This window comes from Carex rostrata, chromosome 25 (genome assembly GCF_964058835.1).
Source record: "Carex rostrata chromosome 25, lpCarRost1.2, whole genome shotgun sequence".
NCBI lineage: Eukaryota > Viridiplantae > Streptophyta > Magnoliopsida > Poales > Cyperaceae > Carex > Carex rostrata.
In genome coordinates this window covers 1,726,286-1,753,741 of record NC_135942.1, presented here as the reverse complement: position 1 = coordinate 1,753,741, position 27,456 = coordinate 1,726,286, and the positions used below count along the sequence as shown (strand labels likewise).

The following is a 27,456-nucleotide window of genomic DNA, read 5'->3' as shown; positions in this document are numbered from 1 at the left end:
AAAAAAATCACGAGTGAGCTCGAGTTTGGTCCTAGTGACGGAATGAAACTCTTTTGCGACAACAAGGCGGCAATTGCCATATCTCAAAATCCTATACAGCATGACCGTACAAAGCACATAGAAGTGAGCAGACACTTTATACGACAAAATCTAGAAGAGAATGTCATCTCTCTTCCATTTGTGAGAACAGGTGGTCAACTAGCTGACATTCTAACCAAGGGCGTTTCAAGTGTAATTTTTCATGACTCGCTTGGCAAGTTGGGCATGACGGATATCTATGCACCAACTTGAGGGGGAGTATTGGCACGAGCCAGTTAAGGATACAAGCTGGAGGCGCACAGCTAGTTTATTTGTTGCCTTATTAGATTGTCTAAAGATATTAGGAAAAATATATGTAATAATAGGAAAGATATATGTAATGATATGATAGATCCTGGTGTGATTTAGCAGGCTATTTCTTTCCTAATTTGAGGATAGATCCTGGTTTATTTCTTTCCTTTATTTAGCCTTTACCTCTTTATTTAAGAAGGCTGCGCATTGAGCAAAAATATACAATTGTAACAGATTTTTCCTATCAATAAAATTAAGGGAGGGAGGTTTGTGGGAGTGTGGTGTTCTTTATTCTTGTTTTTTTTATCAATATAGTCAAGATTTTCAGCTTATTTTTGAATATTTAAAATCTAATAAAATAATTTAATGCATTATATTAAATTTCAACATATTACTTTGTAAAACAATTTAATCTATCTCTTAAAAAAAACAGTAATAGGTTTATTGTGGTCTCACTATTAGACCATTCTTAATCACCCTCTTGTCATTTATATATTTTGAAATGGATTGATGAAAGACTACCAAATTTATAGCGACTCGGATAATTTCACTGATCGAGAGCTTTGACTAGGGGTGTTCACCGGTTCAGTTCGGTTCGGTTGAAACCAAGCCGAACTAGACAAACCAAAGTTATAATTCGGTTTCAAAAATAGAACCGAACCGATTTAGCATTGCGACCGAACCGAACTGAATCAATGTTTTACGGTTTGTTCGGTTCAAACCGAAATATATTAATTTTTTTATTTAAAGCAATTGGCTTATAATAAACCGGGGTATTAAGAAATAAATTAGAATATTAGAAAATAAACCAAAGTATTTAAAGCAATTGATTAAGAAATAACCACCTCATGGGTCTCGAACGCTTTGTGCGTTGTCTACATTTCTACTTTTACATTTTTGTGATTAGCACTTATGTGGCTTCTGGAGTGTTGGTAGTTAATTCCTTGATTGGCTGCATGGATTTTGTTGTCTTTTCATACAATAGTTTCTTTTGTTTGTTTGTTTTTGTGAACTTAGTAGGCTTACAAGGAACTTGAGATGTAAGTTGTGGCAAAGTTTCATATTAATGAAACGGGCTTATGCCTTTTTTTCAAAAAAAAAAAAATTGATTAAGAAATAAACCAGAGCGGTCCAAATCAAATAATTCATAATATATAAAAGTTCGGTCGGTTCGGTTATTTCAGTTTTGAAAATTTCAAACCGAACCGAACCGAAGTTATAATTCGGTTTTAAAAAACAAATCAAACAAACCATTAAACCAAAAAATCCGAACTGTTTGATCTAAACTAATTCTGTTCGGTTCAAAACCGATTGAAACCGGATCCAATGAACACCCCTCAGTCAGGAGTAGACAATTCAAATTTAGAAATAAGAAAAATTCAGATCTAAGCTAATTATATACAAACTTAGTACTGTTTTCCAAAATCTAAAAGTAGGCGACTGTCTATTTTAGATGTAGCTAGCTCTGCCATTAAGTACACGTGAATGATATATGACATGTGACTGGTATATGATGGAGCATATCGTGTTTATTTGGTGTCCATTCATATGCAATGTGATTACTGGTATATGATGGAGCATATCGTGTTTGTTTGGTGTCCATTCATATGCAATGTGATTACTGGTATATGATGGAGCATATCGTGTTTGTTTGGTGTCCATTCATATGCAATGTGATTTTGTACGTCCCTAATAGTGCATGGCAGGCTTTCTACGACGTTGCCATGTGGCTACATAGTACTTGTTTGTACCGGCCCGATATATATATTCTGCTTCAGATGTTATATATATTTCCATTTTTGGTTGTGCCATCTCTAGCTAAGTTTTGTGATTTTATTTTTGCAAGTTATTGTCTGTTTGATCTTGATTGGATGATAAGATCATATTTTGTTTGAAAAATTAAAAATATTTTATATTTTTGCTATAATTAAGAAAGCCATTTGATTGCCTAAAAACATATTGTACTTTTTGTGCGATTCATCAATCCTACAATTAATTAATACAACAAAATCAGAAGATTTCAAAGCTTCATTAATTTATCGTTAAGTTACGTTATTTATATTTATGTTTGTGCTCTCTCTCCCCTTCGCTGATTAGGTTAAGTACTATATATTATGTATTAGTAAATCAATCTTTTTATTACAATATGTTCTTTGTTTATGGAAAGAATTAATATATAAGAAAAGTTAAAAATATGATCATAAATTTTGAGACCTGATTTTCATTAAAGAAATCGTAGTTGCATAGTTGCATTTTGGACGAAAGTATATCAGATAGACAAAACCGATGTATTCAGTACTGCTTGCTTCATAACTTGCCATGTACAAGTGCTGCTCGAAGAACAATTAATGTTGTATGATATATAACTCACTCACCATTTTACTGAAATTGACTGATGTGCTGTCATTTGAAAATGTGGAGAGCATTTTCAGCATCCGATAGTTGCATAAATACTCGGAAATATTTTAGGGATTAAATTGGTGGTGATTACTTTATTCTTTTAAAAAAGTACTCAGATAGATGTTTTCTTCCCAGCTTCTGGAAATAAAAGACATTGGAATTCTTTAAGTTTGACTTTGATCGACCATGTCATATCACTTAATTTATCTCTGCCCATAGGCGCACTTAGGGGTGTCAATGGTACCTTTTTAGTCGTTTACCCGACCCGTATCGTATTCGATAAGGCGGGTATGGGTAAGATTTTTTTTTCATTAGCTTATTGGGTATGGGTATGGGTAAGAATTTTTTTCGTTAAATAAATGGGTAAGGGTATGGGTAATGACTATTTCGTACCCGTTACCCTATAGGGTAATTATAAAATCCAAATATATATTCAAATCAATTTCCAATCCACTTAAATGTATATTCAATTCAATTTCCAATCCACTGAAATGTATATTCGTGTTTTTGAATTTTTATTCTTTATAAAAATTAATTTTGTTGGAATTGATTGCACATCTATTTTATTTTTTTATTAGAAATGCACTTATATATGTGTTAAAATGAATGAGTTTTTGATGTTTAATTTGTAAAATATAATAAAACTAATTATTATACTAGTATTATCCGTTATTCACCCGCTACCGTTTTGTTACCCGATAATATTAACGGGTAAGGGTAGGGTAGGGTATGGGTAAGGTCAATTTTAATGGGTATATATATGGGTATGAAAATGTCTCCACCCGACCCGTACCGTACCCATTGACACCCCTAGGCGCACTACCTATTGTATTAAGATTTTCTAAAATTGAATAACAAAGATACAAAAAATATTTTGTTATAAATTGTCATATATTAGTGCATACTCAAATTACTAAAATTGCAAACTAGTCTTAAAACTGAAGAAATATTACCTACTTTCGTCGAGTTCATCACTGAATTAAAATATATCCAATTGAAATACCTAGCTAATTGCAGCCACTGCCAAGCCATTTAACTTTTTTTTTTTTGCTTTCCATCTGGGACACAAACATCCAATTGTGCTTGTAAGAATCATAAAAATATGCACATAAATATAAAACAAATTTATATAATTATATGTCACCAGGGCTAACGGTGAATACATAAGATGTACCAAAAGGCTCCTAACATATTGGGCTTAATTATGTTGAACCTTTAGTCAGAAATAAATTGGTAAATTGATTAACTTTGAAAGAATTTCAATCAGACCTCACCTGACAAATTGATTTCGTTTGTCTCTTCTTCTTCTTCTTCTTTTTTTTCATTATTTGGGGGGGCGCCTGTGCGTGGCTTTTGGGGGGGGGGGGGGGGGGGGGGGGGGTCCCTCCCAGTAGTTACATACTCTAGCAGACTAGCACGCCTGTGCGTCTGTACCAAAATTTGGGCGAAATGCTCGTGGAGCTATTAGGTAGGTTTAGAAATCAGCTTTGAAATTCTGTGGTCCGTACAAATACTTGTTCTTTTGCGATCAATTTATGTTGAAATCAAATTGTTTCATCATTAATTAATGAGGGGAGTAGAACTAGGGTGTTGTTAAGTTCACCAAATTTTTTGGTGAACTCAAGTCTAAAACCCATCAAATCAGCTTCAAATGACGAATCTGAACCGTTGAAATCCACCTACCTTACGAGTGATGCGTCTACATGTGAAATTTTTAAACATTCGAATTAATTTAGTATAAAGTCAATCAGTCAAAATTAGAAGGTTAATAAATTAATTTTAATGCATTCATTTTTTGAACGTTTTTTTACCGCTTGACTTTATACTAAATTAATTCAAATGTTTAAAATTTTCACATGTAGACGCATCACTTGTAAGGTAGACGGGTTTCAACGTTCGGATTTGTCATTTAAAATCGATTTAATGAATTTTATACTTGAGTTCACCAAGAGACTACGGTACTATGCATAATGCAGCTTTTCAAAGTTCTAAAAGTCGATCTAAATCGTTTGTTCTGATTTACACATGAAAATATACTTGTAAATCAAATTTGACCTTTTTTTAATAATTTATTTACTATTTTTTATATAAGTAGAAAATCACTTGATCTAAAGATTCCATATCATTTAGAAGTAGTTGTTTTCTATCCATCCAAAAAGATAGTAAAAAAAAATTCTAAAAAAATGTAAAATTTAGTATGAAAGTACATTTGCATATGAAGAACATGTTGCATGGTTCGAATATACGGTTTGGACTTCGAAAATGAAAATATTTATTCACAGTACATACCAATTCGCGCTATGCATAGTACCATAACATCACTCTTAATTATATCATATTTCAGTTTAACAAGTGATAGTTCAAGTCAGATTTATATATGAGCTTAATTAAGTTCAGAATGCTTGGGCTTGCAAATATTAATATTTGTTACCACTGCTATATCATACTTAATTATTGTAAACATCAAAATCAAAGAACAATTAATGCTAGAAATATATAGTATTAAATGTAAAATGTTGATCACCGCTAAAATAAACATTGTACAACTTGGCAGACATAACAGTACGGTTTAATGTGGATACTGTACCAGTACCATTCACGCGTCCAAATGAATTATATATAGAAAGGAAAAAGGAGGATCGAAATTTGCCACCTTTGAAAGGATTGTAATTAGTTTGTAACCGGTGCAAGTGCAATAGTACATGTATTTGTTTCCATTTCGTGTGACACCATGCATGTACTTGATACTACATATATATATATATATATATATGAGCTTGAAATTCGTGTGGCACTCTTAAGAAATTTTCCAAATTATCTGAAATGCTTGCAGAAGCTGAGATATGTTAGAAAAACATGCATGTTAACAATATACATTGCCAGAGCAATATACAGAATATATGAAATGTGCCAGAAGCAATTTTCTCTGCATTAAATATTTGCTCTCCTAATTAAGTACTAACTTATTGAGAAAGAAATTAAAGTATCATGCTTTTATATCTCATAACATGGAGAAGATCCATGCACAAAAGTTGGGATGGTATAGCCCCTTCAATTTCATATATAGCTAACTATATATATCTAGATCACAAACAAACAACAAATTTACCATATGCTGAATCCAACTAGCTAGTAGCTGATGTGATAAGCTACTGGATTGACTTCTAAAAAATGTTTGAACTCAAATCCCAGTACAAGATTACAGAATATTTATGTGTCAAATATATGTGGACAATTTATCTTAACAGTTATTCTGTAGAAGTTAATCAAATATTAATTCTAGGTCCTATAGGTGGTCCTTTAATTTGAATCTGTCGAGACATCAAATTTTCAAATAAAAATTTGACAGCACGACCAGGAACGGAAGGTTTCACATCAGCAGAGAAAATTGTGTGGTCCTAATCAACATTAATCTTACCTGAAATGAACATAATTTGGTGGATAAGCAAAGTTTAACCTCTCCTAATTAAGATTATCCCTGATCATTTCTCATCTTTACCAAAGTCAAACTTTGGTATTAGAGACTCCTCCCCCTTGGAATGCATGACAGTTGTCCTAGTAGCTAGAATTCAACAAATTTAATGACTAAAGATGTTTTCACTTGTATATATAAAGAGATTGATGATCCTTTAAGCTAGGATCTAGGCATAGCTAATGGGTAGCATTAGGCTGAGGTGGTCCAAATTACATGGGACTGGGGTTTTTTTTTGCTTATTGGCTCTTGAAATCCTGAAATGCTAGGTGCATTTTATTACTAGTCAATTGTACTACCATGGTCATTAAATCAAAGGAATAGGTGGGGGACCATCCTCTAATTTGTCTCTAGATCCCTTCTCTTTGAAAATCTTATTTTTCTTCATCACATGTAGTTGTTCCCTTAAGAATGTTTGTTTCCAAAAAAAGAGAGGTAAAATGTTATAAACTTATAATTTATAACACGGACTGATGTGACATAAATCATTTGATTTTTTTTCAAGTGCATATAGTCATGATTTACTAAAAGAATGAGTAGAATGTTAAATGGAATATTTTATGTCATTAATTAGATTGGATTATCTTTAAACAGGGATATGTTAAACACAATTTTTCAGTTTGATTTCTCCAACCTCCAAATCTCTCTCCATTAGTTTCTTAATTGGTCATAAAAGTCTGCATGTGATGAGGCTGTGAACAGACCATATATATCATATATAATGCCATAATAGATGTCAAAAATATAAAATACTAAGAACAATTAATCTATATATCTACTTAAGTATTAACATAAATTGGGTAATTAAAATTTTAACTGGATCCTCGTGTTTATGGAAATTTAATAGTTCCCAAGTATAATGTAGATATATATTATCTTTGTCAGATAGAGATCAAGTGTTACATGGTCTGATCGATCGATATTGAATTCATGCATGTCAGTAAAATAATTTAAATAGTAATTAGTATCAAGTAATGTTAATAATTTTGCCCTGCCTTTTTGCATCTTTCTTTCTGCACCTTCGGCGTCAAAATAATAGCGAGGAATGAAGGGAACACTATATATATATATATATATATATATATATGGTTCTTAATTTTTTTTAAAGTTCGTACTATATTTATGTACATATTACATAGATAAATTATCTTTTCTTTTGCTTGTATATAGCGTGCAATATGAACACGAAAGACAAACCTTGATGGGCGGTTATATATCTATATAGACTTTCTTGTACAGTGGAGCTTCTCTACTTTTATATTAATAGCAAGATTGAATTAAAAAGAAGTTAGGGTCATGTTAATTATGACTTAGATTTTTATTGGTATCACATCAATTAAAGTACTTTTTCCTGTAAGTTGGTGAGACTTGAGCACTATATTCAATCCTATTATAGGAAACGTTTACCAACAAAAGGATAAAGCCTATATGTTCCTCTCAAAAAAGTTGATTTTTTGAACTGTTGATGGTGGTACTAAATATATATTAGATTGTGTTAATTACCTATAAATATCTCTGTCGACATCACATTACAAAAGGTTGTTTATATATGCAGCGGTTTTTTTTCGGCCGGCTTAGATTGCTGTTACTTTTCGGCCTGATGATGTGATTGGGTCAGTGTCACCACCTAGTATAAGATACCTTAAAACACAATAGCTAGTATTTACCTATGCCTATATATGGAGTTTTTTTTTTCTTTTATTTTCTTTATGTGGTTTTAAGGGTTTGAAGAAATGATAAGGAAGTAAAGCTCTTTTGCTTGGCTCAACTCTTTCAGGTCATTATGGGCATGATCTAATTAATCTTAATGTTTGTCCTAAAAAAACCCAAAATTAATATAATTCAAAAGAAGAAATCTCTGTTAAGTCTTTTTCTTTTTTTTATTCTTTTTTTTTTTAAGGTTCTTTTGCTTTTCTTTTAATGAGGTTCTCGTATGCAAGTTCAACACAACGTTCTGAATTTTCTCTATTTTTTTTTTTTTGAGAAAAAATAGGAGTCATGCTCCCATTTCATTGATAGAAGGTTGTTACATGGTTTTGTAACAGGAAAAAAGAAAAAAAAAAAAACAATGCAGCTCATGATGGTGAGCTTAAGCTAAAAGGGGAAAAAAGGAAAAAAATAAGTGCAGTAAATGAAGTAAAACAAAGAGTTTCAAAAGGAGAAAAGGTAAAGAAAAATTGAAAGCTAACCGTGGTGTGCATTCCTTTGTGAATTTTCTCTATTAAACTATCATTTTCTCTCTCTTCCTAATAGAAAATAACTCTACACACACCTACGTACCTAATATAACTTTAAGCTTTCCAACAACACACTAAACCATTACACCCATTTTTTTTTTCCAAGCACTACATACAATTCCAAATTTCAGTTTTTTTCTAATCAAGAGAAAACCTTTAGAACTCCCCAAAATGTTTTTAAGACCCGCTTCATAAATTATTCTTTTGACCGTACATATTACTAATAATTAAATTTATAATTTAGCAACTCCAAATCAGCTACAGTGTTGTTAAATTTGGGAAGATGCGACATATATATATGCCAGGTAATATTAGCTTTATGCATTTCTTCTCCTAATTACTTTTTTTTTTTTGGATATGATAACAGCTAGGGGTGGCAACGAATCCAACCGAATCGAACTTATCCTAGTTTGAGTTTGAGTTTGAGTTTGAATAAGATTCAAAACGAACAGGGTTTGATTTGTTTCGAATCAAACTAATTTCGAATCGAATTAATTGCGAACTACACATTTTTCGAATCGAAGTCAATCGAATTATGAACTACAATTTTTTTTGGCAGCCCTAGTTATACCGGTAGTTTATGCATTAGTTATCTTCTCGCGGGACAAAATTCACACGATTTTCTTTTACCTTTCACGAATTCACACTAATTGATTATGGGCTAGTTCAAGATTTCCTTACCTTTTACGCTGCTGGATTGATTAAAATAACGGGATGGATCTAGTCAAATGGAACTTATTCCATTGTATTAATTTGTTACGCTGCTGAAATATTTTTCTATTATAAGTTACTATTATATTAACAATTTTGAGCTATGATATAAGTTTAGTTCCTGCATTATTAAAATTAATAGTTGAATTTGTTGGCTTTTTGAGCCCTCGACTTACTCGTTTTACTGGTGATATGGGTTATGTGAGGTTAGTGGGCCGTATGTTATAATTGGACTGAACTGGGCTCGTCCTGCTAGAAGTCGCAGGCCGGGTAATGATTGTGATCGGGAGATCTGTGGACGATCTCTGATCTCGGAAGTCACAGGGGGACTTTGGAGACTGAGGATTGTCTCGAATCTCGGAGGTCAGGAGCTAATCTCAGAAACTGAGGGGTGATCTCGGGGATATCTGACTCTAACCTGTACGATATCTCTCCGAGGTAGTGTGCCTCTAAAGAATTAGAGGGTAAGGTGGAGGATGACCTCCGAGGTAGTGTGAAAGCTTGGGAGACTGAGGGAGATCTCGGAAGTATTTTAACTCTAACATGTCTTATTTCCGAGATGAGAGTGTGTGTGCAAGCATGAGTAGCTTGTGATTCGCCCTTTCCTTGTCAAAGGGAGGGCTTTATATAGTGTGACCTACGTACCGCCTTACCCCTACCAGGGTAAGCCAGAACGTGGGTTAGTTATAAGGTCATGTGATCGTGGCCACGTATGACCAACGGTTAAGTAATGTGGGGATAGTTATGTTGTAACTGGCGTCGCGACCAATTGTAGGCAGTTGTAAACCTAAGAGCGACCTCGGGGCTCCATGTCGCGAGGTACGGGCGATCTCGGCCTTATTCGGGCCGGCATGTTATGGGCCTCAATCGTGGACTTTGCATTGTATCCCGGGTTGGCCTCACAGAATGAGATCCTAATCTCGGCCTTGTTCATGGCCCAGATTGAGGCTAAAAGGGCCTTGGGAACATGGCCCTATCAACTGCATTTGCAAAACATACATAATTGCATTTTACAGTTTTCCTTCTTGAGATAGTGCAGATTCATGACAACTGGAGATATAATAAATACACATCGATGATGAATCAATGAACTGCAATATAACATCAAGGATGTGGTCATGAAGCACAAGAGTATGGATAGCAAAATCATCACTCAAGATTAAGGACAATTAATATGTAAAACTGGTAAAATAAGCTTCAGACTGAACTAAGTGAGGCCTACCATTGCAACTGTCCAGAAACCGTTACAACGGAATAAATCAAGTCGCAAAAATGACTGCGCCACATTAAATCAATTCAAGCGGCTCCAGCCGGAAGTTGAGACAGAGAACTTCCGTTGTGGAGACCGTTACAACGGTCCTTGACCGTTGCACATCCAAACCTGTTCGAACTACCCTACCGTTGCAACGGTCAGGACCACTTACTTTCTTTTTGGCAGCTCTCTATAAATATAAGCTATACCAAAGTTTGGATTGACACACTAGCCACCCCCAACTTCAATATTTTGTATTTACAGATCTAGAGAAAGTCATTGTTGCTTGTGTGCTTAAACTTCAATACTCACAATCAATCTCAAGTTTATTCAATCAATTACACTACTCCTAGAGTAATCCTGCGTGATCAACTCATTTACTACTTCGAGCCTTTGTGCTCACCCAGCAATCATTGAGTCCTTGCGAATCGGATTGTCTTTCTTGAGCCTTTAGTGCTCCTTGTTCGAGCTGTGTGACTTCCCAAAATATTGTAAGAGCTCACCGGTTCCTCTTTGTAATCCTTTCTCATTGGGTAAAGAAAGGCGCGCCATCTCGAAGGTCGTGGCCCCGGAGATGTAGGCGTTAGTACCAAACTCCGTAAACAACTACTGTGTCAGGTGTCTCTAAACTCTACTATTTACTTTATTTATTTCATACTTTTAGTTTAGGAAAAAGTTATTCTAAGTTTCCGCCAATAATATCTTTAGGACACACTTGGACTTTATTAACTTAAATTAAAATTTAAAAATGCCCTATTCACCTCCCTCTAGGTGCCTTTGGGACCAACAGAATTCATTAGTTGTATTATTTGAGATTCGAACCTAAATAGTTCACGAATCAATCGAACAAATTATACCCAGTCGGAATTTGATTTGAATAAGATTTGAACCGAACTGGATTTAATTTGTTTCAAAATAAACCAATTTCGAATCGCTAAACTCAAATCAAACTCAAATCGAATCACGAACTACAACTTTTTTTTGCCACCCCTAATAACAGCACTCTGATCGATTCTACATGCAGACGTTAATTTATACGGATCGAATGAGAAGCCAATGGATGAACAGCATCCTACAACTAGTTTCGGGTGTTGTTTTTCAGACAAAGTATTAATTACACTTGTCGGAGAAAGTGTTCATATGAAATGCAAATTTATTTCCATCTATATAAAATAAAAAAGTGAAAAATTGTCTATTTGAAACGTCCACATTTTTATGAACGACCCACTCAACAATATCTCTCATCAAAAGGCCTTACGCGTACATACTTAAAAAAATATTTATACCAAATATTTGTGCTACGTACATTTATTTTATCTGAACTATATATTTTATCAACTCTTCTACTTAATTATAATTCTCATATGGTTTGTCTGAACTACAATTATATGGAGAAGGCGAGGGAGACGAGTGGATAAAAAAGTAGCCTAAGGGAAGGAGACTATTTGTGCCTCGTGGCGGATATAACTTATCAGACTAGTGAGGATCGATGATGTAGCTAGTTATTGCGGTAGAGAGAAGGATGCGGATGTGATAGATCTAGACATTCGTGTTAGAGGCGACTATGTAGGAATTGGTGTAGATGAAATGGAGGGCATCAAATGATAGGAACCGGAAGCCGAGTATAATTAATGAGGACACAAAAATCATAGGCAGAGTGAGACAGAGAAGGCAAAAAACATCGATTGAAACTCGAAATGTAGATTAGAGGCACAAAAATTAGAGGTAACAATAATATTTTTATGTAGTACTACACTAAATGCTTTACACGATAAGCTTCCTCCGAAAATAATTAGGTTCCAATAAACTTGAACATAATACTTGATTTGGGAGAATAATTATTTTAAAATTCTCTTGAAAAAAAAATCTATAAAACAGGATTACGACAAATGTTGTTATCAGTGTCTCTGTTCAATTTGTTAGTATCATTAATTGTATATTAAGTTTTTATACAAAGTTAAATTTTCGATCTAAAGTTACTCTAACTTTTTGTTTATTTTACGTTCGTGCATGATATATAGTCTAGTTGTTGGTTTATGCATGATCAGTGATCTATTTTGGTTTGATTAATTAATTAGTAGTCTAAAATTTGTGAATATAGTGGAAGGAAAAGAAAGAGGTAGTCTAGATTCTAATTTCATTACTTAATTTAGTATTTTATAATATATAAACTTATAAAGTAATCTAATACGTCGTTTCAATATGTTACACATCTCTAACTCATGCATCTAATTACTTTGTTTTTAATATAGAAAGATGGAGGTCTTGCCTACCAACTTCTATTAATTGTTCATAAAGAATTTCCATATGAATTTCGAACTCACAAGCTCTCATACATATAGTGTTGCCTTTATCACTAGAGCAAAAATTGGTTCTTGCATCTAATCACTTTTTATTCTAGCACATAGTTATACTAATCAAAGGTCCACTATATATTTTATCATAATATATACATTACAAATATATCTTGACTCAAAATATTTTGACAAAACACTAATTTTAATTACATTAGCTATAAAGAAACCTTTCATAGACCAGTGGTACTAATTATTGGTACAACATTGCTGGAGTGCCACTCAAAGTTGAAGAAAGACTTTATACTATAATACATTTATATAAAGCTTTGCAAATCACCCGCGTTGTTTATAAAAGTATATATGAAATATGAAATGTGTTCCATCATTGCCATATAAAGTGGGTATCATATACATTTATGCACATTTTTTTTTTTTTTCAATGGAGAAATGATCAGAGTCTAGCTCTAGAGAAGACCCACAAAACAAAGAGCCAATAATCTGAGAGCTTTTTTCTTTTCATTAAAAGCTTTGCAAATGAGAAATAAACTATAAGACGAACCTTTGAAATGCAACTTTCCACATTGAGATGATGCCTTTCCAGCCCAATCTACTCGTTGCTTTCACAACACACAGCTAGGAATTAACTAGCTATCACCACATGGCAAGACATGCCATGCCACCCAAATCATCACCAAAATTTATTATACATATGGTATCATTTACAAATGCATCCTCATATAGTACTCATTAATTTTGTAACGGGTTCTCCGTGCAGGATAACTTTCTAGAATATTTTCTTTGAAGACAAGTTAATTAATTTCATTTATCCACCTATATCACTACTCGAACCTTATAAATATTTTTTTTTTTTGGAATTAAATTTATAGCAGGTCATGAATGCCACAACATAAAATATATTGTCATTTTTTTAGGAACATGATAAAAGTATTTTTAGGAAAATCTCCTAAACGTCTCTCGAAGTCTAACTACTTTATTGGGACCACCTTCTAGAGAGTCACAGGCGAATTTACAACTATCGTGCATGTGTTGGTACCTATATATGCGCATAATCATTAATATATAACACATTAAATATCTATATACCTAACATACAAATTCTTTCTAATAAATTGGACATATCAACTCTCTTTTTTTCTCTTTCATCACTCACCCATTTTTACACATTTTTAATTAAATGAGGTTTTTTTTTTTCCTCCATTCAATCTCATCTATATTTTTGATGATTTGTGAGAAATTTTTGTGAATCTAAAACCATGAAGTTTTTCTAAACAATTTTTTCTTTCAAATTAAATCATGCGTGATGAAGTATTTTCGGGTACTTCATCGCATAAATATTTATACCTTATCATGCAAGTATTCTCATCATGAAATTGTACATAGTTCATGTATCAAGTGTTTGTACCTAACAAATTATATCAAATTTGAATTTGTTTACATATGACATTGATTGGTACCTAAAATGTATTAATATCAAATATTATAAGTATTTATCTTGAAAGGTATTGGTATCAAATATATTGCAACAAGTATTTTTGACGATAGGTTAAAAACAAGATAAAGTTACGGAATAGCGGCAACTAATTCATGCCATATATCCGTTAATGATTCATGTCTTAAACGATTTTAAATTTTATTTTTGATGGTTGATTGCCAACGATTTTCTCTTTTAAAAAGAAAAATATAACCAATAACGGTTCGAAACAAGATAAAGTTAATCAATTATGATGATATGAGATCTGATTCATGCCATATATCCGTTTGACTTCTTAGTGATAAGTACTAGGCTGCCACTACGGAACTATGGAAGTACACAAGGCTCTACGATTTGCACGTACGGAAGGTGTTCTGAATTATGGCATAGCGCAAATCTCAAAGCAACAATAAAAATTCGGACGAGCTTCACAATTTCTCGTATAGCAGCTCTGATAAAGACTGCGTCTTGCGTCAACTGTCAATGAAAACTGTTAAAACAGATAAGTCTTTGATTTAAGATTCGGGGGGATTTTAGAGAACTGGAGTCTGGAGATTAGGAGATAGTATAATTTTTTTTTTAACGCTCATGGCCTCCAAAACTTATATTTACAAACTTTTTTCATCATCATGATCAAATTAAGCTTGCGCTTCTTAAGTTGGCAATGATGCAATTAATATGTTGTCACTATATTGGATTTGTACAAAAAACTCTGTTGAGACGACTGACGAGGTAGCTAGGTTGAGACTGATAGGAACAAAATAAATTCAATGCGATGTTTTGAAAATGTTCTCATTCAAACTATTATTTTTTTTTTCTCTTGCATGTATAAAATGACTCTCTCATATTCATATATATAGATCTAAGATAAATCAAGCTTTTTAACAACATATTATATGATCATTACATCCACTACATACGTACAATTTCGAATTTAAAAGTAAATAAATTACTGTTATTTTGATCATACATCTTCTAAAGATTTAAGTTTATGATTTAACAAAAGAGCCTTTTGTTTTGCAATGCCTACGGAAAGAGTCACCAGACTGGACTTAATATTAAATATACCTATAAAAGGGATCTGCATGCAAAAGTCACCGTCATCAGTAGGCCTACGAAAACCCTCAACCCAGTACATGAACATTTTCTCAATATTAGACTTCCCTGAAGCCTCTCTCTCTCTCTCTCTCTTTCTCACCACCATCATTTCATGCAATAACCATGGTGGGAAAGAACCAAAATGGGGTTAGTTATCTTCAGGAAGAATTGGATCTCCTCCAAAAACAAACCAACTACTCATCCGGATCCACAAGCGGTAGAAACCTATTTCGCCAGTGGAAATACAAGTTTCTTCAAGGCATGAGAATACACCGGTCACGGTGTGTCTTATGCATACAGATCCAACACATCAGTAACCTACCGTTATCTGTAGAAGGTCGTGCGCTAGTCGTAGGATGGAAAACCAAGGGTTCAAAGGGGGAGCACACAAACCCGGTCCATGTTAACCGAGGAAATGCATCCTTTGATGAGATATTCTTGCACTATTGTGGGTTTGAGGTAAGTGAAAACCTTAGGAGCTGCTTGATTCGGGTCTCGTTGGTTGACTCAGCAGATTGTGATCTAGGCACATTTCATGTTGATCTCAGCGAGCTCGCTAATGCCGAGGGTTCAAATTCAAGAGGTTCCAATTCAAATTCTAAGACAAATATGGGAGGGAAAGCAATGAGTTTTGTTCTTGGAGGCATTGCCAGTGGCGCACTGCTAAACTTAAATGTGTACTGTAGGATGATGGATGAGGATTCAAGGGTTGGTGCTGCTGGTATGTGAATAGTTTATATAACTTTCTGTTAATTTAAAATATTTTGATGAATTAATGTTAGGTGCTGATCCTTTTTTAGCAGCTTAATTTGAAGGAAAAAAATCTCTATGAATAGTGCATGTGTTTTGTTTCATCAGCATGGTCTATCTGGGGAAGTTTTTTTTTTGAGAGTTAGTGGAAAATTTTCCACTAAGATATATTGATATAGAAAATTATTTACAGGTGTGTTACTTGGATCAAGTGACCCTTGTAATCTTGTTTGGACTGAATCGAACTACTCAGGTCTTAAAAAGTTCAGCTAGTAATATTAAAAATGCTCCTAAAATATTCAGACCCCCTCTCCTACTCAGGTCTATCTGGGGAAGTTGTCCTCACAAAATTTCTTTAAGCTTTGAATTAGCAACTATATACCACATATAGAAACTTTGAATTAGAATTTTATTCCAAGATAGAAAAAGAATCATATGGATTGAATAGTAGTGTTATGCTAACTTGTATAAACTTTGAATTATTTGCATACTCCCATTTCAAAAAAAAAAATTCGCCTTTCCACTATCAGAAACAATATAATGTTGAAAGATTTCCCATTATTTGTTGACAACTTTTCCTCTGCCTTTATCCCTTTGATTACTTTTGTACTCGTAGGAATCTAATTTATTTTTAATTATTCGCCTACTAATTCAAAGAGAATAGTTGTTCATTAGGATAACTGTATCTTTTGAAGCTTTTAAAAGGCACAAAAAATAAGAGGTAGTCAATGAAAAGCTATAGATTAGGTTTTAGCACATAAGATACTGAAAATTTATAGTTCTCTTTTGGAGTATTAATCTGCACGCATTACTTTCATGACAGATCGACAAAAAAGCGAGAGCAAAGGCAAATGCTTCTCATGCCTCCCTGACCTCAGCTGCCTCCGTGCCCCAGTCAACCGTGGTGACTTCATCACCATAGAAAACTCAGACTCAATGCAGGACTCCATTTGCATTGAAGAAGATGAGGATGGGGACTATATCACCATAGAAAAAGGTACCATATCTGCCTCATCTCGGTCCCGTTGGCCTCCTTCTGATAACATAGCGAACACAACTGATGATGATGAAGAATTAGGCGTGCCAAAGGATGAGAAACCATGTCTCATGATGGATCTTCATGAAGATTTTGATTTAGAAAAGGTCGAGGATGAGTTCTTAACTTTGCTAGAAGATAAGTACTGGAAGAAAGAGCGGGAATTGAAGGTCGAACCTTGGAGAAAAGAAGTTGAGGAGAGCTTGAATTTGACCTTGGATTTCAGTTTGGATTTGGATCTCGATCTGGATTTAGATTCGTTGATCAAGGAAGCTGAGATCGAGCTGGCAAAGGCTGAACAGTCTTGGAAAAGTAAGATCGGAGGTGTGGTTTTGGAGAAACAAGAGTATGAAGATTTGATGAAAATATGGGGTGCAAGGGAAAATACCTCTAGTGAAGATTGCTTTGAGTATGGTTTTGGCAGTCCTATCTAAGATTAGAGGGATTGTTGGTAATAAGATGCATGAGTAATTAGCTCATTGTCATTTATTTGTTATGATTTATCTGGTTTGTTAAAGGTTTGCATGGTATATGTATAATAACAAAAATTACTGATATAGAGATTCGTTCATAGTTTCTTATTTCTTTTTGGTTTTCTTTACAAAAAATATAATGCTTTTAAGATATAGAATTAAATAATATTGTAATATTTGTCATACTAAACTACTGAAGGGTTAGTGAAAAGGAAACAGCTTGGGTCTGATGGCCATCGGACCCAAAGTGGTTCCAACGGGTTCTCTCACTATCGGATCTGCTTTAGGATTCGTGTCCGCAATTTTGCATCTGCTTTAAAATCCGTACACACAAATTCTAAAGCAAATCTGACGGTGAGAGAACCCGTTGGAACCACTTTGAGTCCGATGGTATTCAAACCCAAGCTGATTCCTAGTGAAAAGACCCGCAAATGTGTAGAACTGATACCCAAAGTGGACAAGATATAAGGCGAACATATCAACATCAAACCAAGCTAAGCTATAACGTATTGTTTAGCTAGACAGCATATTTTGTGGCGACAACTGCTAGCTGAAATAGATAAAAGTAAGGTGTATGACTGACGTGTCGTGAGTCAAATTATGACGTGATTAACATGTTGTAATCATTTGCATGTCGTGACCATTTTCATTATTTTGATCATGGCACAAACGCAGCACATGAAAACTTGACTTGATCACAACACATGATCAAGTCACAGGGTGACTAGTCACAACCCGGCATAGTACAAATTTACATCCTACTGGTCTTGGTAATGTTACCTCCGCATTCAACCAGAGCCAGGATTAATTATTTTTGAGACTCCTGGTCTAGTTGTTCTACTTGTAGTTTTTTCCCTTTAAGACAAACCTGGTTCCAACTTTAAATAGAGATTTTTTTAATATAACAATACATTATTAAATTAATGAAGTTATGGGCAAAGCCAACCTATTCTGAGGTTAAATCTTAAATATATAGTGTATTCTCTGGATATGATTTGACAAAAATGAAAGGAGCCAAAGAATCCAGTAAGGTATATATATCACAATCTACCTAGATTTTCATTAATCACTCTGTAACCAATCAACCCTGAAACTTGCAAAGAGATGTTATAATCAGCAAATTACCTTTCATTGTTTAGACGACGACGACGACGACGACGACGACAACAACAACAACAACAACTACGCAAAATACCCAAAAAAAACAGCTCAGATACAATCAATTAAAAGTGTCTTAAAAAAACCATAGATGAATGTCTACACTATATCAAAGTGGGGCATCACAGAAATATTTTTTTAACTTTAATTCATGAAAAGCAGACGAGTTATTATAATTAACAGTATGTTCCTAACATATCTTTTTTTCTTCTCCTGAAGTATCTTAATACAAATTACAACATAAGTTTAAATCAGGTGGGGTCCACCAACACTCGTTCCATAGTAATTTGAGCTTCATATTATATCTCCTTGCTGGTAAATGTACCCTCCAAATATTTTTTACATCAAGAACAATGACATGTGTACTGAGCAAGCAAAAACTTCTATCAAGACTCTCTTTTTCTTCATTTCCAAGAAAAACAAATAAAAGGACACACACCAAGCGTACTTATTTGGGAATAGCCAACTCCCATATCACCACCTTACCATCCAGTCCTGCACAAACAAACACATGATATTGTCATTTTTGGTCGTATCAATAAAATTATCCTAGAGATGATAAACTATACAAATATTTGTTAGGATAGACATGACCATTTGCCAGCGTACAGCTGTTGCATCATACGACCTCAAGCACTAACGCTTATTATTTTTAGATACATGTGCTTTATTATACACATTCACTCAAGATATTCTAAGTAGGAACTGATCAATGGCTATTGAAATTACCATTATGCACTCACACTAGGTGCAATGCGAGATATAGTACTTGTATGTAAAAGGACATTTTAAGATAGCATGAACAGGGCAGTTGAGCACCAGAACCCTACATTATTTGTGAGGGTGAGGTTTTCTCACCATTTTTCAGGACCAGTAGTGAACAAGTGCTGCCTGGACCTCTACTTAATGCAAATACTTATTATTTGGATATTGTTACTTTTTTAGAAGAAAAAAGCTAATGGCTCATATTAGAGTGAGTCTATGGTACTATGCATATCACGGGTTGTTACCGTGCTACGGCTCTATATTCGAGTTTTCAAATCCTAACGGTCGATCCGAACCGTTCATCTTGTTCTCCATATTAATATGTGTTTGGAGACCAAATTTTACATTTTTTGAAAATTTTTTACTATTTTTTTAGATATTTAGAAAATCACTTGATCTGAAAATTCTGGACCATCCAAAAACAGTGATTTTCAATAAATCTAAAAAAATAGTAAAAAAATTTCAAAAAATGTAAAATTTGGTCTCCAAACACATATTAATATGGAGAACAAGATGAACGGTTTAGATCGACCGTTAGGATTTGAAAACTCGAATATAGAGCCGTAGCACGGTAACAAATCGTAATATGCATAGTACCATAGACTCACTCCTCATATTATTATATAGTAATACACTAATATTCGATACCTCCGAACCTTCTCTTGAGAATTTCACTAACCTGAGGTGCTGAAGCGAGTTAGATCGGTGTTACCACGTTTCTTTAGCGGTACAATACATCTGAAAAACAAATTATTTAGTTAATTTGATGGAAGCATAAGAAAGTCAACATATAAGCTAGTGAATGAGTCTACGGCATACATCCTACAGAGCAAAAGTATCTCAGAATAGCTATACACCATTTCAGGAATAAAAGGAGGATATTTTATCTTAGTGCAGAATGTATATTATGGATATTGTTCTAGACTCTACAGGGGAAAAAGCACCCTAGCAGTCTGTTCCAAGCAACTATACAAAAATTGGGATTATGTATGAGAAGCATCCATTCTCCACTCTAACTTGGTTTGAAACCGAGATGAATTGCAATATACTTGGAATGAAGAAATAGTTGTTGCATTGGTTTCCTATCTCTCGCTACTTCCTATAAAAACTTGTTCTTAAGTTCTAAACAGACTTCCACTCCCAGAACAATGGTCTTCTCATTTTCCAAATCAAATTGTGCAGAGTCAGACTGAATAGATCAATACTTGCTTCACATTAAATATTCACAATCATTATTGTATGGCACAGACATGCCATCATATAATTTTGGCCATCCAAAATACGACAATAGGGTTTTTGGGTACTTGACCATCCCATTTTACTCACAATCGCTCTGAGGATAATGGAACATATGAGAGAGAGAGAGAGGAGCATACGTGATGCAGTTTTCATGAGCACCTCCACGGGGTTTTGACGGTTCGACGGTGTCGTTGCTTGGCACTTGTTTAGATGACCCATACAATTTTCCAAATGCTTCTGACAACTGCATTAAATATAGAAAAAAGAAAGTAAAAATGAAGTTAACAAAATGTTTTTTTTTTTTGTTTCTTAGAGAGCTTGAGCCTATTTTCATTGCAATGAAGTATTAATCTGATATATTTGGTGTCAATGAAGAGATCTAGTGCCTACTAAAGAACATCTACATATCTCCAGAGGTTGTAATTTAATACATCCAGACTCAATTATTTTATACCTAATGAACAATTTATATCAATATATAGTTCCTGTCATGTGGAGGAAAAATGAAATAGCAATTTCAAGAGTTGTACAGTTAAACGCATCAATTTTAGATATGACATACATCATGTTCTCATGTTTAATTTTTCTGATGGCTTTAGTAGTAATAGAGAAGGAACCTCTTTCACTGTTATTCCAGTCAAAATAATTAAATTATAAGAATTGACAACAAAAGTGATCTGGAAAGCTAAAGGAACCGTAGTACCACCTCTTTTATTTTGTTAAAAGTAGATTTTAACAAAATGGAAAGCTATAAAAAAACAATGGACAAAACAAAGTCAAAATGAATGAAATTGTACCTGTGAGGCTCTTGAACTTGAGGGAGCTGCCTTCCTCTGGTCCAAGTACTTGGTAAAGCTCCTACAAGAAAAATTAATATATTGTAAAGAAAAAAAGAAAAAAAATAATAATTTGGTATTGGCACATGTAATGAAAAAAAAAAATAAGGGACTGAGTTCATGGTTATATTACAGCATAAAATGTGCTAGGTTGAAATACCATGACTGTATGTAATCAACTGTAATACTGCATTTGTGTCTTGATTAGTTTTCCTTCGAATTTTTTTTTTTTTTTTAAAAGGTTTGACAGTGGCCTCCAATTTGCTAATATTATGATTCAGACGGTTCTTTTTTTTTAATCAAAGAAACAAAAGATGCACAGTAGGTATGTATGATACTTACCACAGTCCAGTATCATCAGATGTGAAGATCATTGGATTGCAATCAAATCCAACACCAACTACCACTCTATCAGATAAAAAGAGAATCTGAAAGTTTTTGGATTTTGTTAACCATCATTTTAAATTCATGAATAAAAAATGTTTCAGTTAATATAATAGAAAAGAATGCTGACCCACATCACGGAGAGGCAGATCCCGCAAGGAAATGCTTTGGGAAGAAGGAGTTGACTTTACATCATCAATGAAATATATCATAGAGTTGTGACCTGAAAATCAAATAAAAAAAAAATTAACGAAAGAAAAGAAGAACCTCTCACTTTTCTTTACAAAAACATTCAAAGGCTAGAAACACCCCCCTGCACTACTACAAAATTAAGGCAACAGAGGGACAGAGTTGCTAACTTCTGAAAATTTGATCAAAAGGCATATAAATAATATTATTTATTTTTATGGGTTAATAAGATATCCAAGAGATTTTCTCATTTTAAGGTTTTCAAGGGGGGATAGAAATTAAAAAAAAAAAAAAACATTTGTGCTCTGGCAGCAAGATAAATTGCTTTTCACATAGGTGAAGGGTTCTACTATTACCTAATGCAAAACATGCAGCTTCCTGTTTTGTCATTCTTTTGTTACTTTAATTTTATTTATATGTTCACTTTGGACACAATTGGCTCTAGTAAAGTACTTTAGTGACCAATTCTAGTCAGATCAAGCAGGTACTGATATATTCTTTGTATTCCACATCTAATAAGAAAAGGAACTTCACTATTCGATAGTTGAGAAATTAATGAGACATCTAACCTGAATAAGCCAGGATACTTCCACTTGGAGACCATCTTACGCCAAATGTCCAAGTTGCAGACAAGTCAAGTTGAGCAATTTGCTGATAAAAGAACCCAAAAAGATGTCAATGAACTGGAACAATTATATAGATTGATTCTTATACATGAACTTGGTTCCAATGAAACAAAAAGTGAATTGTAACATTTGAACTTATTGGGCTCCAGCTCAGTCAAAAAGACAAGAATTTCACACTTGGGATCTTATTTTTGTTTTATCTCATAATTACAGAAGATGCAACTAAAGGTTAAAATGATTTTAGAAAGTTTCTCGTAAGATTCTAGAGCTCAATAGCTCATTAAATTTAACTTTGAACTGAGTAATAGTTGTACTATGTAAACAAGCTTACTACTTCCATCACTATGATTTTAATAAGTTTTGTTGAACTAAGATAAGTGCTGTGCCTAAAAGAATGATTTGCATAATTGAAGTATGGATATTAAAAAAAACAATTTTTTACTCTATATTTACATGGAAATGAAAATTAAACATAGTTTAACCTCTCCAAATTTCAGATCACTGGAGCTTGATTCTGACTCCCTAAAGAAAAAGAAAGAAAAAATGTCAGCCAACAAGATATTTCTTACAAATATTGTTACTTGGTTTGAATCACATGTACTTGTAATATTACTTTGAATCCACGCCCTTGATAAATGTGGAAAAGACTTTACATTTACCATCAGTGGATGTTGTTGCAAGAAGTATCTACAAAAATAAAAATGAGTTCACCAAAACTACAAACTTGTGAAATAAAGAGTATGAAAGAAAACACCTGTGATATTAAGTCTAAGTTATCCATGTTGAAAATTCAAAAATGATATTGACATTATACTTTTCCTTTCGAACTTTCCCATAATGAGAAGAACTTCTGTCTTCAGTTGACAAGAAAGAAATATTTTATACAGAAACAGGACAGTACAATCTTCAAAGGTTCCAGTATATGAACCAAAAGTACAGTTTACATCCATCAATGCTATCCCCAGTTTGAATTTTGTTGGGAATTTATAATTTACTAAGACGAGAGAAGAAGGCAATATGATAAAATAAAATATGACGATGAGGAAGTCTAGACAAACATTGTCAGGATGCCAAGCAACACTAGTGACAGAAGAATCATGTCTTTTCCTAATCAGTTTGCTAACCCACCTGAAACAGACAAAAAAGTAATATTGAAATGCATTTTGAAATTCAGTAATAAAAACACAAAAACAAAAGCATCATAGTAATAAAGGTCCATGACCATGCAGACAAGGAGATACTTCCATATTTATTGTAGTTCTCTCCATCAACATCCACTATCTAACTTAATTCTCATTTTTTATTACTAAAAGTGTAGACTGTTATTCTTGTTTGCCATTCTTTTAACTTTTGTTGAGTGCTATCACGTGTGAAGGAGGGCTGCAGCCAAACCATTAGTTTGGAGCCTTATTTAATCCTACAGCAGTCGTAATCACACAGAAATACAAAAAAAATGGTTCAAAAGAAGAGAAACAGCTAAAAGTGTTTACTATAAGCCAGTATTTATGGACATGGCCTTACTGGTCTAAAGAACCAAAACATCTATCCCACATGGTAATTAATACGGATAATAGCTGTCATAGAAGTTCTTCAACAAAAAAGTAAATGGCACTTATAAACTCAGTTTTGAACTAGGCTCTTTTCATCCATTTGAAGTTTACTCGCAACAAAGCCTATAACAATGCTAAATACGACGTGAATAAAAAAGGACATCTTACACAAAAAAAAAGGAAAACTTCGAAAGATAAGAAAAAAATGTAAATTACCAATCATTCTCTTGTTCATAGTAGCATATGCAAATAGATTTAGCACCACTTCCTACAGCAAATTTGTTTTCTGAAAAATAAAAACAATAGATTTGTATGCATTAGTTAAATATAAGCTCACAATATCAGAAGCCCCAACTAAAATAATGCAGAAACAAGCAGTGCTTAGTTGTAACCAACTATTTTGCTAGAGACATGGCCTGACAGTAAGGTAAGGTATCAAGAATTACAATAGGCACCACTTCAGTTACCTCTTGGACTCCACTGAACACATAGAGCAGCACGGTTTAGCCTAAGAATGACAAGTGTTGGGACCCACTCTGTTCCTTCTTGGCTCCAGACATATCTAAAAAAAAAAAAAAAAATTTTAAAAACATGCATTAGTTTGTATAGGTGTGCTTGTTGTAGTTAACAGTGAGGGGTCAAAAGGAGCTTACGAATTCCTATCATGTGAAACAGTCACGATTTTGTTGGATTTCACGCTCCAGTCAATTCCACATACAATTTGATCATGCTACAGATAAAGGCATAGAAATATTAAAAGTTAATAGAAAATCATATTGACATTCAATTAAGCAAGCAAATTTTGTAAAGCAAAATGGGAGATAACGCATTGACATTCTCATAACCAAGGATTAAGTTTTTAGTTCCACATTTTGGAGCATTCCAGTTGGCTCTAGTACAGGTTGTTCAAAGACACTAGTCACACTACTGATACCATATCTCTGGGGTGTCACCAGTTTGGTTCCAATTATTTTAGTATGCTTTGGGTTATTTTAATAATTACAAGTATAGGCTCACATATTCGGCTTGAGATGGTTAACTGAGGCTAAGTTTCAACCAATATAAGACAGCAGCATAATATTACAATAAATATGGGCAAACTGTTAACCAAGTACGATGCTATCAACACAAATAAAAAATATAAGCCATTATACCAAAAGTAATCACCACAGATATCTCAATCAAATGTGGCTCTAGCAATTACAAAAACAGAGAGAGAGAGAGAGAAAGAAAATCATTTATGACTGATACCTTGGAAAGAACATGCATTTTCTCCCACTTGTCTCCAAATAACTTGTAAATGTGTACTTCACTGTTGTTGGGACAAAAGGCAACCACTGCAAGAGAAATACAATATATCATGAATGACATACAATAGGAGATGATGATGATCATCATCATCATCATAAAATCAAGCTTGTGAAATCCCTCACAATTCAAATGACAAATGCGAGGAAAAGGCCTTCACTATTATCCGGAAAGCCTTAACGAAACACTTTTTTTTGAGCAATAGTGTGATTCTTATGCAGACTGGATGGAAACAGCATATACTGGATGATGATAACTTCACCATTGGACCAATAATTTGGTAAATTGAGAGTAATTGAAACTTGATCGAGTTAAACTAGGTACACATAAAGCCTGAATATTGTGCATTTAAGGCATTAGTTAGTTAATTTGAAGACATAGTTGCAGAATTAGAAGCTCAATTGGGTTAAATTGGGGCTTAATTGCAGAACTGACAGAACTGCTCCCACATCATTCTGGTGCCAAACCCAGTAAGAACAATTAAACAACATCAGCCTGAAACTTACTAAATTGCAACGACGCCTAAGGAGAAACTCAGAACAAAGCCAGCTAGAGAGAGAGAGAGATTACTAGATTGATCGGGACTCCATGCGTGGCAAGTGATGCACTCAGCGAACTGGTGAATCGCTACCGCCGCCATCGCCTCCACGCCGAGATAAACTCAGCTAAACTTTCGACCAATCAGATCTCGTTAGAAGGAGAGGGTTTATCAGTTTATGGCTCGGAGAAGAGTGCAACGGCTGACAAGGGAAGCCAGATCCGCAATGGGAGAGAGTCAGAGAAAAGGGAAAGGAGTGTGTGACCGCTACTTTGAACCTACCGCGAAGAAACGAACCCGCCCCGTCCAACCGGAATGGTTTTTTTTCTGTTTTTTTCTTGCTTATGCTACATGAAATGGAATCCGACATCGGTTCAAATTCGATCCAATATCGGATTCGGACTTCGGAGTCTATCCGAATGCCTTTGGATTAACTTCCGTCAAAATTACACAGTATGATTAACTTCCATCAAAATTACATTAATTAATTATAACATCGCTGTTAACTCTGTTCCGTTAAACAAAAAAGAAAGGTCCTCTACTCCTCTTCAGTTCTCTTCCAAAATTGGATTTCATCAGAAATATAATGAGCAGATCCTACCAGTCACTTAAATATTAAAAATGAGATTTGAAGTCGGAGCACCAGCTGAAATTAACTAATCTTGGTGGTATAAGCACAACCAGCTCAAGCCGATTTAAGAAATTATAGATCACATATTAACTTATATTTGATTAGTGTATAATTTAATTTTTAAATAATCCAACAAGTATATTTTTAATATGAATTTTAGATCATATATATTATTCTCCTTTAAGACAACTTCTTATATTTTAGTAATATTGTTGCTTTGGAGCTTATAATAGTTCTTTTATATTAGTTTGTCTTTTTATTACTTTTTATTAATTATGTTTTCATATAAAAAAATTTATTGATGTAAGTTCCTTGAAATATATCAATTTGACTCTCTAAAAAGAGCATCTATTGGAGATTTTTTTAACTTATCATTTCTTGGTAACAAACTAGAAATATTATAATCCAATTACTTATTTTGAATCAAATTAAAAAAAAAAAAAAAAGTTGATAAAAATGAGATTACATCCCAACTTCGAATTACAATCTAGTGCGGCAATAGATATTCAAAGTCTAAATTATAACGAGTATGTATAATCCTCTGCATTCACGAGAGTTTAAATCCAGATTGTCTAATTAAAATCCGGATTAATCCAATCTAAGGTTCATGAACCTTAGATAAAGCCTGTACAGTCAAAATCATATCAGCTTTTATGGAATAATATTCTCTGCTGGTTCTGTTAA

General features: G+C 33.7%; 2 protein-coding genes across 3 annotated transcripts; one reads left to right on the top strand and one right to left on the bottom strand.

The window, feature by feature from the left end:
- Positions 1-15,368: 15,368 nt before the first annotated feature.
- LOC144543752 (uncharacterized) lies at positions 15,369-17,647 on the top strand. Its single transcript, XM_078292147.1, has 2 exons — positions 15,369-16,010; positions 16,863-17,647. The coding sequence occupies exons 1-2, from the start codon at positions 15,413-15,415 to the stop codon at positions 17,507-17,509; spliced, it is 1,245 nt and encodes a 414-aa protein (XP_078148273.1). The 5' UTR covers positions 15,369-15,412; the 3' UTR covers positions 17,510-17,647.
- Positions 17,648-18,782: 1,135 nt separating this feature from the next.
- On the bottom strand, positions 18,783-26,406 carry LOC144576219 (actin-related protein 2/3 complex subunit 1A-like). 2 transcript variants are annotated; one of them, XM_078326520.1, is made up of 15 exons: positions 26,174-26,406; positions 25,547-25,632; positions 24,949-25,025; positions 24,763-24,857; positions 24,512-24,581; positions 23,804-23,873; positions 23,359-23,432; positions 23,228-23,267; positions 22,689-22,770; positions 22,065-22,153; positions 21,889-21,974; positions 21,508-21,568; positions 20,848-20,954; positions 20,151-20,209; positions 18,783-19,201 (listed from the first exon to the last, which is right to left on the bottom strand). In XM_078326520.1, exons 1-15 carry the CDS (start codon positions 26,241-26,243, stop codon positions 19,155-19,157), a joined length of 1,113 nt encoding a protein of 370 aa, XP_078182646.1. In that variant the 5' UTR covers positions 26,244-26,406; the 3' UTR covers positions 18,783-19,154. The 2 variants fall into 2 exon arrangements, 1 of the variants encoding a protein (XP_078182646.1); XR_013518618.1 differs by lacking the exon at positions 18,783-19,201 and adding an exon at positions 19,544-19,661 and having other exon boundaries at positions 20,076-20,209.
- Positions 26,407-27,456: the final 1,050 nt, after the last annotated feature.